Raw genomic sequence first — 19,263 nt, 5'->3', positions numbered from 1 at the left:
AGGAGGTCAAAAGATGCAAACAGCCACTTATTAAAAAAATAAGTCCTGGGGATGTAATGTACACCACGCTGCCCATACTTAATACTACTATCTTGCATATTTGAAGGCTGTTAAAAGAGTAAATCTTAAACATTCTCATCACAAGAAAAAAAATTTTATAACTATGTGTGCTGACGGATGTTAACTAGATTTACTGTGGTGATCATTTTGCAGTATATACAAGTATCAAACCATTATGTTGAACACCAGAAACAAATATAATGTTATAAATCAATTATAGCTCAATTAAAAAAAATCTAACAAGAGGGGAATAGTAAAATAAATTATAATGCAACAGAATATTATACAACCAGTAAAAGTAATGCTTTCGGAGACTGTTTCATGACAATGATAATGGTAGCTAACATTTCTTAACTGGGCATTTATTCTGTACCAAATATTCTTCTTTATGTAGACTGTATATCACACATACGTTATAATAAATAATACTGTTAAAAAAAGAACACAGGTTTGTCACTTCACGCCTCGCGATACTGCAGTGCTTATGTTCAAGTGACCCTGATATTACTTAATAATGGCCTCAAAGTGCCAGAGGAGTGACACTGGCAATTCAGATACGCCAAAGAGAAGGCGTAAAGTGCTTCCCTGAAGTGAAAAGATGAAATTTCTCTGCCAAGGAAAGTAAGAAAATCATGTGTTGAGGTTGCTGAGATCTGCGTAGATCCATGTGTCTTCTCTTCAACACCCCTGGTGGAAAGTCCAGGTTATTTGTAAGAAGACAGTAGAGAAGGAGGGAGAAGCAGAGTGCAGATCAAAAGGCTTCCAAAAGAAAGGAGCTGCAAGGAATATTCTATACAACCTCAGCATGTTCTAGCTTTTCTGGGTGGCTGACAGAGTCTTGGTACTCCACCAGAGGGTTAGGCCTGAGTCTCCGAGGTGGGAGAGAAGAGTTCAGGACATTGGTCCACCAGAGACCTCCTGGCCCCATGTAATATCAAACAGCGAAAGCTCTCCCAGAGATCTCCATCTCAATGCTAAGACCCAGCTCCACTCAACGACCAGCAAGCTACAGTGCTGGACATTCTATGCCAAACAACTAGCAAGACAGGAACACAACCCCACCCATTAGCAGAGAGGCTGCCTAAAGTCATAATAAGTTCACAGACACCCCAAAACACAACACCGGACATGGTCCTGCCCTCCAGAAAGACAAGATCCAGCCTCATCCACCAGAACACAGGCACGAGTCCCCTCCACCAGGAAGCCTACACAACCCACTGAAACAAACTTACCCACTGGGGACAGACACCAAAAACAAAGGGAACTACGAACCTGCAACCTGCAGAAAGGAGACACCAAACACAGTAAGCTAAGCAAAATGAGAAGACAGAGAAATACACAGCAGATGAAGGAGCAAGGTAAATCTCACCAGACCAAACAAATGAAAAGGAAATAGTCTACCTGAAAAAGAATTCAGAGTAATGATAGCAAAGATGATCCAAAATCTTAAAAACAGAATGGAGGAAATACACGAAACATTTAACAAGGACCTAGAAGAAGAGCAAACAAACAATGATGAACAACACAATAAATGATATTTAAAACTCTCTAGAAGGAATCAATAGCAGAATAACTGAGGCAGAAGAATGGATAAGTGACCTGGAGGATAAAATACTGGAAATAACCACTGCACAGCAGAATAAAGAAAAAAAAAATGAAAAGAATTGACGACAGTTTCAGAGACCTCGGGGACAACATTAAACGCACCAACATTCGAATAATAGGGGTCCCAGAAGAAGAGAAAAAAAGGGACTGAGAAAATATTTAAAGAGACTGTAGCTGAAAACTTCCCTAATATGGGAAAGGAAATAGTCAATCAAGTCCAGGAAGCACAGAGAGTCCCATACAGGATAAATTCAAGGAGAAACATGCCAAGACACATATTAATCAACTATCAAAAATTAAATACAAAGAAAAAATATTAAAAGCAGCAAAGGAAAAGCAACAAATAACATACAAGGGAATCCCCATGAGGTTAACAGCTGATCTTTCAGCAGAAACTCTGCAAGCCAGAAGGGAGTGGCAGGACAAATTTAAAGTGATGAAAGGGAAAAACCTACAACCAAGATTACTCTGCTCAGCAAGGATCTCATTCAGATTCGATGGAGAAATTAAAACCTTTACAGATAAGCAAAAGCTAAGAGAATTCAGCGCCACCAAATCAACTTTACAACAACTCCTAAAGGAACTTCTCTAGGCAGGAAACACAAGAGAAGGAAAAGACCTACAATAACAAACCCAAAACAATTAAGAAAATGGTAATAGAAACACACATATCAATAACTACCTTAAATGTAAATGGACTAAATGCTCCCACCAAAAGACACAGATTAGCTGAGTGGATACAAAAACAAGACCTGTATATATGCTGTCCCCAAGAGACCCACTTCAGACCTAGAGACACATACAGACTGAAAGTAAGGGGATAGAAAAAGATATTCCATGCCAGTGGAAATCAAAAGAAAGCTGGAGTGACAAAACAGACTTTAAAATAAACACTATCACAAGAGACAAAGAAGGACACTACATAATGATCAAGGGATCAATCCAAGAAAAAGATATAACAATTGTAAATATTTATGCACCCAAAATAGGAGCACCTCAATACTTAAGGCAACTGCTAACAGCCATAAAGGGGGAAATGGACAGTAACACAATCATAGTAGGGGACTTTAAGACCCCACTTTCACCAATGGACAGATCATCCAAAATGAAAATAAATAAGGAAACACAAGCTTTAAATGACATATTAAACAAGATGGACTTAACTGATATTTATAGGACATTCCATCCAAAAGCAACAGAATATACTTTCTTCTCAAGAGCTCATGGAACCTTCTCCAGGACAGATAATATCTTCGGTGACAAATCAAGCCTTGGTTAATTTAAGAAAACTGAAACCATATCAAGTACCTCTTCTGACCACGAGGCTATGAGACTAGACATCGATTACAGGAAAAATTCTGTAAAAAATACGAACACATGGCGGCTAAAAACTACAGTACTAAACAACCAACAGATCACTGAAGAAATCAAAGAGGAATTCAAAAAATACCTAGAAACAAATGACAATGAAAACACGACAACCCAAAACCTATGGGATACAGCAAAAGCAGTTCTAAGAAGGAACTGTACAGCAATACAATCCTACCTCAAGAAACAAGTAACATCTAAAATAAACAACCTAACCTTACATCTAAAGCAATTAGAGAAAGAAGAACAAAAAAACCCCAAAGTTAGCAGAAGGAAAGAAATCATACAGATCAGATCAGAAATAAATGAAAAAGAAATGAAGGAGGGACTTCCCTGGTAGTGCAGTGGTTAAGAATCCACATGCCAATGCAGGGGACACGGGTTCAAGCCCTGGTCCAGGAAGATCCCACATGCCGCAGAGCAACTAAGCCCATGCGCCATAATTACCGAGCCTGTGAGCAACAACTACTGAGCCCGGGAGCCACAACTACTGGAGCCCACGTGCCTAGAGCCGGTGCTCCACAACAAGAGAAGCCATTGCCATGAGAAGCCCATGCACCGCAACAAGGAGTGGACCCCACTCACCACAACTAGAGAAATCCTGCACACAGCAACGAAGACCCCATGCAGCCAAAAATAAATAAGTTAAATTAAAAAAAGAAATGAAGGAAATAATAGCAAAGATCAATAAAACTAAAAGCTGGCTCTTTGAGAAGATAAACAAAATTGATAAACCTTTAGCCAGACTCATCAAGAAAAAAAGGGAGAAGACTCAAATCAATAGAATTAGAAATGAAAAAAGAGAAGTAACAACTGACACTGCAGAAATACAAAGGATCATGAGAGATTACAACAAGCAACTCTATGCCAATAAAATGGACAACCTGGAAGAAATGGACAAATTCTTAGTAAAGCACAACCTCCCAAGACTGAACCAGGAAGAAATAGAAAATATAAACAGGCCAATCACAAGCACTGAAGTTGAAACTGTGATTAAAAATCTTTCAACAAACAAAAGCCTAGGACCCAGGCTTCACAGGCGAATTCTATCAAACATTTAGAGAAGAGCTAACACCTATCCTTCTCAAACTCTTCCAAAACACAGCAGAGGGAGGAACACTCCCAAACTCACTCTACAAGGCCACCATCACCCTGATACCAAAAATGGACAAAGATGCCTCAAAAAAAGAAAACTACAGACCAATATCACTGATGAACATAGATGCAAAAGTCCTCAACAAAATACTAGCAAACAGAATCCACAGCTCATTAAAAGGATCATACACCATGATCAAGTGGGGTTTATCCCAGGAATGCAAGGATTCTTCAGTATATGCAAATCAATAAATGTGATAAACCATATTAACAAATTGAAGGAGAAAAACCATATGATAAACTCAATAGATGCAGAAAAAGCTTTCAACAAAATTCAACACCTATTTATGATAAAAACTTTCCAGACACCTTATCTTTGATAATGGTGGCAGGAATGTACAGTGGAGAAAGGACAGCCTCTTCAATAAGTGGTGCTGGGAAAACTGGACAGGTACTTTTAAAAGTATGAGATTAGATCACTCCCTAACACCATATACAAAAATAAGCTCAAAATGGATTAAAGACCTTAATGTAAGGCCAGAAACTATCAAACTCTTAGAGGAAAACATAGGCAGAACACTCTATGACATAAATCACAGCAAGATCCTTTCTGACCCACCTCCTAGAGTAATGGAAATAAAAACAAAAATAAACAAATGGGACCTAATGAAACTTGAAAGCTTTTGCACAGCAAAGGAAACCATAAACAAGACCAAAAGACAACCCTCAGAATGGGAGAAAATATTTGCAAATGAAGCAACCGACAAAGGATTAATCTCCAAAATTTACAAGCAGCTCATGCAGCTCAATAACAAAAAAACAAACAACCCAATCCAAAAATGGGCAGAAGACCTAAACAGACATTTCTCCAAAGAAGACATACAGACTGCCAACAAACACATGAAAGAATGCTCAACATCATTAATCATTAGAGGAATGCAAATCAAAACTACAATGAGATATCATCTCACACCAGTCAGAATGGCCATCATCAAAAAATCTAGAAACAATAAATGCTGGAGAGGGTGTGGAGAAAAGGGAACCCTCTTGCACTGCTGGTGGGAATGTGAATTGGTTCAGCCACTATGGAGAACAGTATGGAGGTTCCTTAAAAAACTACAAATAGAACTACCATATGACCCAGCAACCCCACTACTGGGCATATACCCTGAGAAAACCAAAATTCAAAAAGAGTCATGTACCAAAATGTTCATTGCAGCTCTATTTACAATAGCCCGGAGATGGAAACAACCTAAGTGCCCATCATCGGATGAATGGATAAAGAAGATGTGGCACATATATACAATGGAATATTACTCAGCCATAAAAAGAAACGAAATTGAGCTATTTGTAATGAGGTGGATAGACCTAGAGTCTGTCATACAGAGTGAAGTAAGTCAGAAAGAAAAAGACAAATACCGTATGCTAACACATATATATGGAATTTAAGAAAAAAAAAATGTCATGAAGAACCTAGGGGTAAGGCAGGAATAAAGACGCAGACCTCCTAGAGAACGGACTTGAGGTTATGGGGAGGGGGAAGGGTGAGCTGTGACAGGGCGAAAGAGAGTCATGGACATATACACACTAACAAACATAGTAAGGTAGATAGCTAGTGGGAAGCAGCCGCATGGCACAGGGATATTGGCTTGGTGCTTTGTGACAGCCTGGAGGGGTGGGATAGGGAGGGTGGGAGGGAGGGAGACGCAAGAGGGAAGACATATGGGAGCATATGTTTATGTATGACTGATTCACTTTGTTATAAAGCAGAAACTAACACACCATTGTAAAGCAATTATACCCCAATAAAGATGTTAAAAAAAAAAAAAGAAAAAAAAAATTTTCCAGAAAGTAGGCATAGACGGAACTTACCTCAACATAATAAAGGCCATATATGACAAACCCACAGCCAACATCATTCTCAATGGTGAAAAACTGAAACCACTTCCACTAAGATCAGGAACAAGCCAAGGCTGCCTACTCTCACCACTATTATTCACCATGGTTTTGGAAGTTTTAGCCACAGCAATCAGAGAAGAAAAAGAAATAAAAGGAATCCAAATCGGAAAAGAAGTAAAACTGTCACTGTTTGCAGATGACATGATACTATACATAGAGAATCCCAAAGATACTACCAGAAAACTACTAGAGCTAATCAATGAATTTGGTAAAGTAACGGGATATAAAATTAATGCACAGAAATCTCTTGCATACACTAATGATGAAAAATCTGAAAGAGAAATTAAGGAAACACTCCCATTTACCTCTGCAATAAAAAGAATAAAATACCTAGGAATAAACCTACCTAAGGAGACAAAAGACCTGTATGCAGAAAACTGTAAGACACTGATGAAAGAAATTAAAGATGATACAAACAGATGGAGAGATATACCATGTTCTTGGACTGGAAGAATCAACACTGTGAAAATGAATATACTACCTAAAGCAATCTACAGATTCAATGCAATTCCTATCAAACTACCAATGGCATTTTTTACAGAACGAGAAAAAAACTTTTCACAACTTGTATGGAAACACAAAGGACCACAAATAGCCAAAGCAATCTTGAGAAAGAAAAACGGAGCTGGAGGAATCAGGCTCCCTGACTTCAGACTATACTACTAAGCTACAGTAATCAAGACAGTATGGTACTGGCACAAAAACAGAAATATAGATCAATGCAACAGGATAGAAAGACCAGAGATAAACCAACAAACATACGGTCACCTTACTGTTTTTAAAGGAGGCAAGAATACACAATGGAGAAAAGACAGCCTCTTCAATAAGTGGTGCTGGGAAAACTGGACAGCTACATATAAAAGAATGAAATTAGAACACTCCCTAACACCATACACAAAAATAAACTCAAAATGGGTTAAAGACCTAAATGTAAGGCCAGACACTATAAAACTCTTTTCTGTTGTTGTTTTTTGTTTTTGTTTTTTGCGGTACGCAGGCCTCTCACTGTTGTGGCCTCTCCCATTGTGGAGCACAGGCTCCGGATGCACAGGCTCAGCGGCCATGGCTCATGGGCCCAGCTGCTCCACGGCATGTGGTATCTTCCCGGACCGAGGCACGAACCCATGTCCCCTGCATCGGCAGGCAGACTCTCAACCACTGCACCACCAGGGAAGCCCACTATAAAACTCGTAATGGAAAACATAGGCAGAACACTCTATGACATAAATCACAGCAAGATCCTTTTAGACCCACCTCCTAGAGAAATGGAAATAAAAACAAAAATAAACAAATGGGACCTAATGAAACTTAAAAGCTTTTGCACAGCAAAGGGAACCATAAACAAAATAAAAAGACAACCCTCAGAATGGGAAAAAATATTTGCAAGTGAAGCAGCTGACAAAGGATTAATCTCCAAAATATACAGGCAGCTCATGCAGCTCAATAACAGAAAAACAAAGAACCCAATCCAAAAACGGGCAGAAGATCTAAATAGACATTTCTCCAAAGAAGATTTACAGATTGCCAACAAACACATGAAAGGATGCTCAACGTCACTAATCATTAGAGAAATGCAAATCAAAACTACAATGAGGAATTTCCTGGTGGCGCAGTGGTTAAGAATCCGCCTGCCAATGCAGGGGTCATGGGTTCAAGCCCTGGTCCAGGAAGATCCCACATGCCGTGGAGCAACTAAGCCCGTAAGCCACAGTTACTGAGCCTGCGCTCTAGAGCCCGTGAGCCACAGCTACTGAGCCCGCATGCCACAACTACCAAAGCCCGTGCGCCACGCCTGGAGCCCGTGTTCCGCAATAAGAGAAGCCGCCACAATGAGAAGCCTGCACACCGCAGCGAAGAGTAGCCTCCGCTCACTGCAACTAGAAAAAGCCCGTGTGCAGCAATAAAGACCCAATGCAGCCAAAAATTAATTAATTAAAAAATAAACTACAATGAGGTATCACCTCACACCGGTCAGAATGGCCATCATCAAAAAATTTACAAACAATAAATGCTGGAGAGGGTATGGAGAAAAGGGAACCCTGTTGCACTGTTAGTGGGAATGTAAATTGATACAGCTACTATGGAGAACAGTATGGAGGTTGCTCAAGAAACTAAAAATAGAACTACCATAAGACCCAGCAATCCCACTACTGGGCATATACCCTGAGAAAACCATAATTCAAAGAGTCTTTTACCACAATGTTCATTGCAGCTCTATTTACAATAGCCAGGACATGGAAGCAACCTAAGTTTCCACTGACAGATGAATGGATAAAGAAGATGTGGCACATATATACAATGGAATATTGCTCAGCCATAAGGAGGAACGAAACTGAGTTATTTGTAGTGAGGTGGATGGACCTCAAGTCTCTCATACAGAGTGAATTAAGTCAGAAAGAGAAAAACAAATACCGTATGCTAACACATATATATGGAATCAAAAAAAAAAAAAAAGGTTCTGAAGAACTTAGGGGCAGGACAGGAAAAAAGACACAGACATAGAGAATGGACCTGAGGACACGGGAAGGGGAGAAGGGTAAGCTGGGACAAAGTGACAGAGTGGCATGGACATATATACACTACCAAATGTAAAATAGATAGCTAGTGGGAAGCAGCCTCATAGCACAGGGAGATCAGCTCGGTGCTTTGTGACCACCTAGAGGGGTGGGATAGGGAGGGTGGGAGGGAGACGCAAGAGGGTGGAGATATGGGGATATATGTATATGTATAGCTGATTCACTTTTTTATACAGCAGAAACTAGCACACCATTTTAAAGCAATTATACTCCAACAAAGATGTTAAAAAAAAAAAAAAGGAAAACAGAATATGGAGCCAGACTGCCTGGATTTGCGTCCTGACTCTACCACTTACTAACAAATTATTTAGCCTCTTTTGCCTCAGATTCCCAACTGTAAAACGGGGGTGATGACAATCATCCCTGTCTCACACAGTTGTTAAGATTGAAAGGGTTAACATTTGTAAGATGATTAGAATAATATCCAGCATAAAGTAAATCCATTTAAGTGTTTGATTGAAAATCAAGTAAAATAAGAGATATAGGGAATATGCCACCCCAAAATGTGCCACTTGGGCATAAGACATATTTTGAGCTAGAGACAAAGAGAATCAATAGATGCAAAAAGAAACTTTCCCAGAGCTTCCCTTGTCTGACCAAAAGCAGACACTTGTGAAAAATGAGGACTGCCAAAAGTCCCCTCTCCTGGGGAATTTGTATGGCCAAGGTGGACCTATACACCAAACCTTACTCCATTAGAGGCCCCCCCCCCAAGTCTGCCCACCCTGAAAGCTTAAAACCCTTTTCCTTTGTCTTGTCACTTCTCTACAAATTTATTATTCTTCTGTTAAGATGCTATATGAGCCCACATTCTAGCCACCCCCGTGAGTTACTCTTCATTGAGGTTTCACCCATGTGATGTGTACTGGACACATTACTAAACTCTTTGCTTTTCCCTTTTTAATCTGTTGTCAGTCTAAGTCTACAGGGTCCCTGGGGGAGAATCTAGGAGGGCAGAAGGAAAAACAATTTGTCCCTATACGGGACAATGGAAAGGGTAAAAAGAGAGGTGAGTGGGGAGAAGAAGTATGAGGATTTGTGCCTGAGGGCCTGCACAGAGGCAGGGCGTACAACAAGAGGCTCTGAGGGCCCTCTAGGGAGCGGGGCTGTGATTCAGACATTCTGGCTGGGGAGAAAAGCTTGTCTTTGCTTAGTTCTAAATGATGTGTGGCTAAGGTGTGCTGATGTCTCTGAAGACAGCTTAGTCCAGCCATTAAGGGGAAGGGTCAGCAGGCTGCTGGGATGCCCATCTGCCGGTGGTGGTTAGAAGTGCAAGAGCAGAACAGCTTAGAAAAAGGCCCGAAGATACCAGCAACTGAACAGAATCCCCACAAGGAGCAGAAACACAGGGCATATACTCTCCATCTTTTGGGGAACATGACGGTCATAATAAGAGAAAGAGTAATGTTCAAATGAACACCCTGAAAACCTTTCATTTTTCCTTTTATGAGATAAATGCACTTGGAATCTTTTATCATGCTAAACAAGCACATTTTTCTCATTTAAAAAAAAAAGATTTGCAAGGACTATTATAATCCCAGCAGGCTAAATTTTTAGCAATCTCTCAATCTAATACACTTCTTAACAAAATTACATTTCACACAAAAAAATGAATGAAATCACATTCATTTCTATGCAAAAAGCTTCCAGTGCAATTTCATCACTGTAAAATGTGGAGAAATGACATGTAAATGCCTAATTTTCAATACCTTCTTAGCTCTATGAGCTGTTGTGTACTGCTTGGAAAGCAGAAGGTGCTTTTTATTCTGGAAAAACAGGATCACTCAAGGTCAAGGTAGTAAGCTGAGACACAGTCTTGGCTGCTGTATACCAGCTCCCTCAAGCGGCTACCACCATAAACCTACATGTACACAGTGCGCAAAAATGGGCGTGGTCTTTTTGTTTCTATTTTCATTACACTAGGAGGTGGATTGAAAAAGATCTTGCTGTGATTTATGTCAGAGAGTGTTCTTCCTATGTTTTCCTCTAAGAGTTTCATAGTGTCCAGTCTTACATTTAGGTCTCTAATCCATTTTGAGTTTATTTTTGTGTATGGTGTTAGGGAGTGTTCTAATTTCATTCTTTTATATGTAGCTGTCCAGTTTTCCCAGCACCACTTATTGAAGAGACTGTCTTTTCTCCATTGTATATTCTTGCCTCCTTTATCAAAGATAAGGTGACCATATGTGTGTGGGTTTATCTCTGGGCTTTCTATCCTGTTCCATTGATCTATATTTCTGTTTTTGTGCCAGTACCATATTGTCTTGATTACTGTAGCTCTGTAGCATAGTCTGAAGTCAGGGAGCCCGATTCCTCCAGCTCCTTTTTTCCTTCTCAAGATTGCTTTGGCTATTCGTGGTCTTTTGTGTTTCCGTACAATAGCCAGGAAACGGAAGCAACCTAAATGTCCACTGACAGAGGAATGAATAAAGAAGATGTGGGGGCTTCCCTGGTGGCACAGTGGTTGAGAGTCCACCTGCCGATGCAGGGGACACGGGTTCATGCTCCAGTCCAGGAAGATACCACATGCCACGAAGCGGCTGGGCCCATGAGCCACGGCCGCTGAGTCTGCGCGTCCGGAGCCTGTGCTCCGCAACGGGAGAGGCCACAACAGTGAGAGGCCCACGTACCGCAAGAAAAAAAAAAGAAGATGTGGTACATTTATACAATGGAATATTATTCAGTCATGAAAAAGGATGAAATAATTCCATTTACAGCAACATGCATGGACCTAGAGATTGTCATACTGAGTGAAGTCAGACAGAGAAAGACAAATACCATATGATATCACTTATATGTGGAATCTAAAAAAATGGTACAAATGAACTTACAAAACAGAAATGGAGTCACAGATTTAGAAAACAAACTTATTGTTACCAAGTGGGAAAGAGGTGGGGAGGGATAAATTGGGAGATTGGGATGGATATATACACACTACTATATATAAAATAGATAACTAATCTTTACAAAGGCTGCAAATGAACTTATCTACAAAACAGAAATAGAGTTACAGATGTAGAAAATAAACTTACAGTTACGGGGTGGGGGAGGGATAAACTGGAAGACTAGGATTGACACATACACACTACTATATATAAAACAGATAACTAATACCTACTGTATACCACAGGGAACTCTACTCAATACTCTGTAATGGCCTATATGGGAAACAAACCTAAAAAAGAGTGGATCTATGTATATGTATATCAGATTCACTTTGCTGTACACCTAAAACTAACACAACATTGTAAATCAACTATATCCCAATAAAAATTATTAAAGAAAAAAAAAGATGGGCGTGGTCTCTTCAGTCCACAGGCATCTACCAAAAATAACAGTTACTAACGCATCAATTCAGACTTTATTAGTTCAAAATGCATAATAATTTTCTTCAATATTACACATTAATTCTAAATTACTCTTTACCCTGTAAATTTTCAACAACGAGTTCAAATATTAGTATCTAAAATTCAGTCCTTTTTTCGTAACAACTGTGAAATATTTTAAGAATTTGTTTCTTTTAACTTGAAAATTGAAAAACTCTATGAAAATTAGGTAAATCAGACTATTCATGAACTATAATTTTCAACTATTTTTCAAGTTAGTTTCACTTCATAACATATACTTAAACTTAACTTCTTTATCAACACTTTAATAATTAAAGTTATGTTCTTTAAAAATTTTTCCTGGGCTGCTGCCGGTTCCGCCGTGCTCCAGGTATCTTTTCCTGAATGCAAGCTGCCTCATCGTATGTTTCAAGGATGGCTCTTCCTATCATTGTAAAATGGGGTAGACAGGAATATTCAGTGACCACACTTTCAGAAGATGATACTGCGCTAGATCTCAATTTCTCAAGATCCTTACGGGAGTGTTACCAAAATGTCACAAGTTACTTGGACTCAAAGTTAAAGGCAAACCTGCAGAAAATTATGTTAAGCTTGGAGCTCTCAAACTGGAACCAAATACTAAAATCATGATGATGGGAACTCATGAGGAGAGCTTGGAAGATGCCTTAGGTCCACCTCCTGACAATGATGATGTTGTTAACGACTCTGATATTGAAGATGAAGTAGTTGAAGCAGAAAATAGGGAGGAAAACCTACTGAAAATTTCCCACAGAGTAAAAGAGTACAAAGTGGAAATTTTGAATCCTCCCAGGGAAGGGAAAAAACCTTTGGTACTAGGTGTTGATTATATATTATTTGACCATAGTCTCTTGTGCAGATACTGGGATCGAATTAATGTGGCCATATCTTCATGAATTCCTAACATCTGCATATGAGGATTATGACATTGTTATCTGATCTGAAGTGGATTGAAGCTAAAATGAAAGAGCTGGGAGTGAGTACAAATGCAAATTACAAGATTATCTTCATGTTGGACAGTGCTGCTATGATAACAGTGCATACTCCAAGGAGAGGATTAATAGATGTAAAGCCTCTTGGTGTTATATGGGGAAAGTTTTCAGAGTTTTACAGCAAAAAAACCCATCATGTTTGATGACATAGGAAGAAATTTTCTAATGAACCCACAGAATGGACTAAAGCTAAGACCTTTTATGAAAGCACACTTAAATCGAGATAAAGACAAAGAACTTTTAAAATTAACCCAGTACCTCAAGGAAACAGCAAAGTTAGATGACTTTTTGGACCTAAATCACAAATATTGGGAAAGGTATCTCTCAAAGAAGCAAGGACAGTAGTTCCAAGCTATACTGGCAGTTACTGAAGATGCTTGAGATCCATGAATTTCTTTTCGCTTTTATGCTAAAGATCATTATGACAGTGCTGTACATTGCAGTAAATACCAGACTGCTTATACTTGGTCTTCCAGTTTTTTGTAAATTTAATTTTATGTTTTTTGAAGATCACAGCGATATGCAAAAAAAAAAAAAAGAAAACCTTTTTCCCCCTGTAGGAATATACTGTAACTCCTGAAAAACATTTTCTCCAGCATAGAGTACTGAGTTTTTTTCCACACACACACACACAAAAAGTGGACAAAAACGTATACTTAACAATGTCATTTTGTGACTTTGGAAACAAGTATGTCTTGTGTTTTTGTCTCACTGTGTTTTTATCTAAGCCCAAACCCAATCTGAAAATACTATTTTTAAAACCAAAATAAGAAAAGTTTTTAGTAAGAAACCTAGTTTGGTATGCTTAAAACCACTGAGAGTTTTTCTTATTCCTTTGTCATAAACACAATTTCTCTTATTACTTCACTACTTAACATCTCTAAATTCTGAGCTGTCTCAGTTTGGTGTGTATGTGTGTCAGTGTTCTTTAAGCAAAACTGTAAAATGTCTGCTCTGATAGATATGTCACAGTGTGAGAAACAAAAAACATGAGAATGAGGAATGAAACTAAGGAACAAGAGTGTGTTTCTTTGTGCTAGCCAAGTAGAAGCACTCCTGCCTAAAACCACTGTCCTAAAAGCAGTTAAAGGCAGTACATTTTGAAATGGGACGTATCGCTGGTTCAGCCCTAAAAAGCATGAACAAAAAGTTTTTGTCCTGTTCCAGCTCTGTCTTCTCTAAGTGCAAACACTGTGTTGCAGTGAAAATATCTAGCCATAAGATTAAAAAGAAAAATTTATTTGCAATGCTTATGCCTGTAGATATGTAATATGACCACTGTTTTGTGTTGACAGTATTGCTTTATACAGTTTTCTATCTGAAAGGAATCTGATTCTTTCAAATAAATACGGTACGTATTGTTCTTACGGGGGACTATTTCCGTGATGTAAACAATAAATTCCTTTTCTTAAAAAAAAAAAATTTCCTTCTTTCGATTAAGTCAACTAGCTCTGCCTCCTTTATGTTGAACAAATAAGAGTTTAATATTCTTGTATAAGCATACACATATACATAGTTTATAACAATAATCTAAGAAATGTATTACCCTGGTCAATGGAATATATTCTTCTGAAAGTTGTAATATATTTGAAAAAGTTTATAAAATATGACACAAAAACAAATGACATTATTTACTGATCCTGTTGGACTAAAGCAATACTAATCCTGAGGCATTCTTTTAAAAATAAATCTAATGAAGTAAAATATTAACAAAAATTCCATGTATTGAACATCTGGACTATCTGAACTCTACACAAATTGAGGCTCAACTAAACTTCACTGAAATTTTCCATATACATATTCAAATATTTAGATTTCTTATAAAATTGCATAAAAACTATAATCCAGGGAATTCCCTGGCGGTCCAGTGGTTAGGACTCCGTGCTTCCACTGCAGGGGGCACGGGTTCGATCCCTGGTGGGGAACTAAGATCCCGCATGCTGCAGGACGCAGCTAAAAAAAATTAAAAAATAAAAAACATAATCCAAAACAACAATATACACACAAAATTAAAAGTAAGTGATAATATGAGTAGACAGAGTGCCATTCTATTTTCCGTTTCTTGTAATGTTTTGTTTAAACATTTAGAAAAGTATATATATTTTTAAGAAACAGTCTCTGGCATCTAGAAAGGAATTACAGGGGCAGTGGCCTTTTCTAAAATGACAAACCAACATCCTTGAGCTCAGAGTCACGCTAAAGCTGGTGAGATTTCACATTCCTCACCACACAATGGCTCTTTCATCAATACTGGAAACTGCCTTTGTGAGAATATTGCTAAGAATGGATGGAATTCTCAATGTTGCAAGCACCCATTGAATTATTTAAAAGAACAATGAATGAATGACTAATTAGAAATGTTTCTTGAGCTCAGACATATTTATATTACAAAAGGAAAGACCTGAATCTAGCATTCTCTCCAGAGCAGTTCAGGATGAACAGATTAAGTCTGTTAACTGAAGGCATGGGTTCCCAAATGCTTTGCCATCAAAACTGTTAGAGTTGCCTTCTCCTTGGCCAACTAATGATTTTAAATCCTACTTGACTCATGACTATTGTTTAATTGCTTGCTTGTTTGTTGTTTATACATACTTTGCTCCACAAAAGAAAAACTTAACAATGAAATGAAATCTGATCCTCACCCCTAAAGAGGTGCACTTTTGAATGGGCAACTAAAAACTGCATAAAGACAATATATTAAGTTTTTTAAAAAGTATGTCTCAAAAGATCTCATACAATATGATATCCTTTTTATAAGATTAAAACCAATTAAAAATACATATACTTGGGAAGAATACAAGGAAATAAACCCTGACTTCAGGATGATGGTTAGCTTAAATGAAGGAAGGCCAAAGGATAGATTAATGAAAACGACAACATGGTTAGTTTACTACCAAGGTCCTAGCTTTTGTTTTGGGTGGTGGATTCCCAGATGATTATGATATTATTTTAAGACAGATAAACAGATAGATAAAAATAAACCCAGCATGGAGCAATGATGAGAGTGTGTTATGAATCAAGGATTATTGAATCTGAAATGAGATGACATGAAATGACCTGGCACAATATGAGAGGAAATGAAAATAAAAATTGTTTCATTAACAATTGTTTTACTAACACCCAAATTATGATCTCTGGATCATCTTTAAAAAGCACTCAACCAGGTCTTATAATTTCCTGCTTCTATTTCCCTGACATTTTCAATTGTGCTGCACAAAGCAATGTGTTCTCCAATGGATGTGAGACCTTCTACCACCACCAATGGACTTTCTGCTCCTAGAGCAGTACCTAAACAGGAAGGTAAAAAGGTAGCACAGAGAAAAATGCTGCTGATTCATCTACTGATTCTCCGGAATGGAGCTGACAATGCCCACAAGCCTCCAAATAGGCAACTGGTGATTCTTATTAATTCACTCAATACTTACGAAATGCCAACTACACGTCAAATGTCATGATAAGCGTTGGATCCTTCACACTCATGATTAGGACAGTCCTAACAAATACCTGATACAGTCCATCATCTTCCAGAATCAACATATTCCTCAGGTCAAAGAATCAAGATAACTTTTCCCACCCTTTATTTGGCTACTTCCCTATACAAACAAATGCTGAAGCAGCTCACTTATAAAGTGAGGTTACACTGGCTCCCCAAAATTAAAAGATGTCAAATCTCTATTATAAGAATTGGGAGAAAAAAATTGCTTCTTCAACCGATGAGATTTCATGTAAGTATATCACTGTTTGTTTTACCTGCTATCTCCAAAAGTGGGTTTATGTGATCTCCTTCTGCCAGCTTCACAAATCCAACCTGATTTCCAAAAGTGTCAACCCCTTCAAAGGGCAAAGTCAAAGTTTTTCCTTGGAGGATTTCTTCCACAAATGGTTTTAATTCCAAAAGAGCATCAATACCACTGGTAAGAAATAATATATTTTTCAGTAACATATTAAGTAATAAAATATACAAAACCAAATGAGAAACAGTTTTAGAAAGATAAATTTTTATACTTGTACTAATTACTTTAATGCTCAAAATACCTTCAAAATCTAATCAATATGATCAAAATAAAACTAATATTAATTTTTAACAAAATCTGTAGAAGTGAATTAATCTTTACCTAATTATGATTTATTTTATATTAAAGACACAAAAGAAGATATAGTTCACCAAAAGGTTTTTAACCAAGGAAATACTGCATGGACAACTAAAAAAGAATATTACTGACAGTATATTGCAGAAAAACCTAATACCTCCAAAACATTATATTAGATTATGTGAAAGTTCTAGATTCTTGTTAAAAGTACTAATACTTATATAGTATTTACTATTTGTGAGGCACTCTACTAAAATTTAAAATACGTTATCTCCTTAAAATATAATAGTCTCCACAATAAGATAATTTATTATACTTGGGTTCAACCAAAGTGCAATTTATATTTACCAACTACAGCTACATAAGTTTGCTGTATCTGTTTAGCCTCTATGGGCTAAATAGCCTCTAAGGGCTATTCTGTGTTTCAAATGCATTATTTTTCTTTCTAAAAATAAATGTTTACTATATTAGTGAATTAGACATTATAAAGTTTGGAATATTTTGAAAATTAAGATCAATTATTTCCATAGTAAGAGGAGTTTGGTATAGGTACTTTATTATGAGAAAAAAATAAAATCTCACTAGAGGGCAGCAATTACTCAAAAAAGAACTAAGGACATCATTACATTATGGAGAGGGGTTTAAAACACCCTTCTGGTGAACCACCATTAATTTAAATTATCTTGATCAGCAATTTGTTCGCCAGTAGTAATTATGTCAAATGTGTGAAAAGAAATTTAGGAATTTTTCTAGATCTTTCATATTTCTAAATTAGTATTCGTATAAAAGTTTTAACTGATTTTCATCCATAGCTCCCATGCTGAGTCTTGTTTCTCTGTCAAAACAGTACATAATACTTCAAAATAGCTTTAGAAACGTCAGCATTTCTCGTTGTACCTCCAAATCCACATCCAAAATCCAATCTTGCCTACCTGTATTTATGTTCATCCAAAAAGACACACTTCTGCTATAATACTGTCCTTCACCACACACTGACTGAAAGCATGTGAAAACAGATCAGCCACTTCCGGCTCATCTACCGTAAATGAGGGGAATTCAATATACTCATTTTAAATGTAATTCTATATGAAAGTAGGCCACCCTGAAGGTCAGGATTTTTCAGAGACAGTGAATTCTATACCCCATTTTTCTTTGAAGAAATATAGACGATCTAAATTCAGTCCAGTTTTTCAGTTCTTCAGTATCATAAATCAATAAATTTGTCCTAATGAGATGTCACTGGTCACAGAGTGAAAGGAGTCATAGTGCCTACTGATAAATATCACTAACTTTCAAATTCTTTTAAATAGAGTATCTTTTCAAGAACGGTTTATGGAAAGACTTCTTTATGGTAAAATGAATAGAGTACAGGCACGTAGGAAACAATTCTGAAACCAGAGTTCAGACCCAAAGGTTGTACTTAAAACTAAAATAGGGCAGCGTCTTTGCAAATCAGCATCTGGGCTAACATATTTCTATTCTTTCTTCTGCACTGTGAGGACACAAAGGGTGATAACTACCTGAAGAAATTCATTATTAAAAAAAGTTTCTGCACACTTCATATCCAATCCATTGATCAATACTTTATTAAACACCTAAAATATGATACTAGACTTCAAAAAGTAAGAATACAGAACAAGAAACCAACAATATGTGTCTCTAGCATATTATACTGTATAGGATGAAAGGTAAAATTTAAAAATTAGGGACTTAGAAAATCCTTCATATAAACAATGTCTTACCAGGAAATCCAATCAGTTTCACTCTCACTATACAGCTACCCAAAATGAAGCCACACCTTGAAGCTCATCATCACCTAAAAGTCAATACTTCTGCCACAAACACTTCCCTGGTTCCCCAAACCAGAAGCAAATCTTCTCTCCTTTGCAATTCCATTAATACTTTACACCAACTGAAACATACCACTTTTTACATTTATCTGTTATAGCTACTTGGGTCCGTATGACCTAGTCAACTACCTGGTATAATCCATGAGTACAAGATCCATTCATGGTTCATCTTTATTTTCGCCAAAGCACTTAGCTCAGTACCTAACACATGGTTGGAAATTAATGTTGGTCGAACTGTAAAATACTATCTTGTCTATACAGCAAACTTCAACTATTACTTAGATCTTTCATTACAACTTAGT

The 19,263-nt window shown here is 37.5% G+C and overlaps 1 protein-coding gene and 1 pseudogene across 2 annotated transcripts in view; one reads left to right on the top strand and one right to left on the bottom strand.

Annotated features, from left to right (window-relative positions):
- LOC307195531 (A-kinase anchor protein 7-like) overlaps positions 1-19,263 on the bottom strand; it is a 143,234-nt gene that overhangs the window by 90,691 nt on the left and 33,280 nt on the right. The window contains exon 5 of the mRNA XM_079939667.1: positions 16,771-16,931. Coding sequence (XP_079795793.1) covers positions 16,771-16,931 — 161 coding nt within the window. The remainder of the gene's footprint in view (positions 1-16,770; positions 16,932-19,263) is intronic.
- LOC307195532 (ubiquitin-like domain-containing CTD phosphatase 1) lies at positions 11,825-13,412 on the top strand (annotated as a pseudogene). The gene has a single exon. The product of its transcript is annotated as a ubiquitin-like domain-containing CTD phosphatase 1 (transcript).

This window comes from Stenella coeruleoalba (assembly GCF_951394435.1).
Source record: "Stenella coeruleoalba genome assembly, chromosome: 12".
Lineage (NCBI taxonomy): Eukaryota > Metazoa > Chordata > Mammalia > Artiodactyla > Delphinidae > Stenella > Stenella coeruleoalba.
Note: the sequence above shows the minus strand (reverse complement) of the source record. Positions and strands in the feature narration are given on the sequence as shown.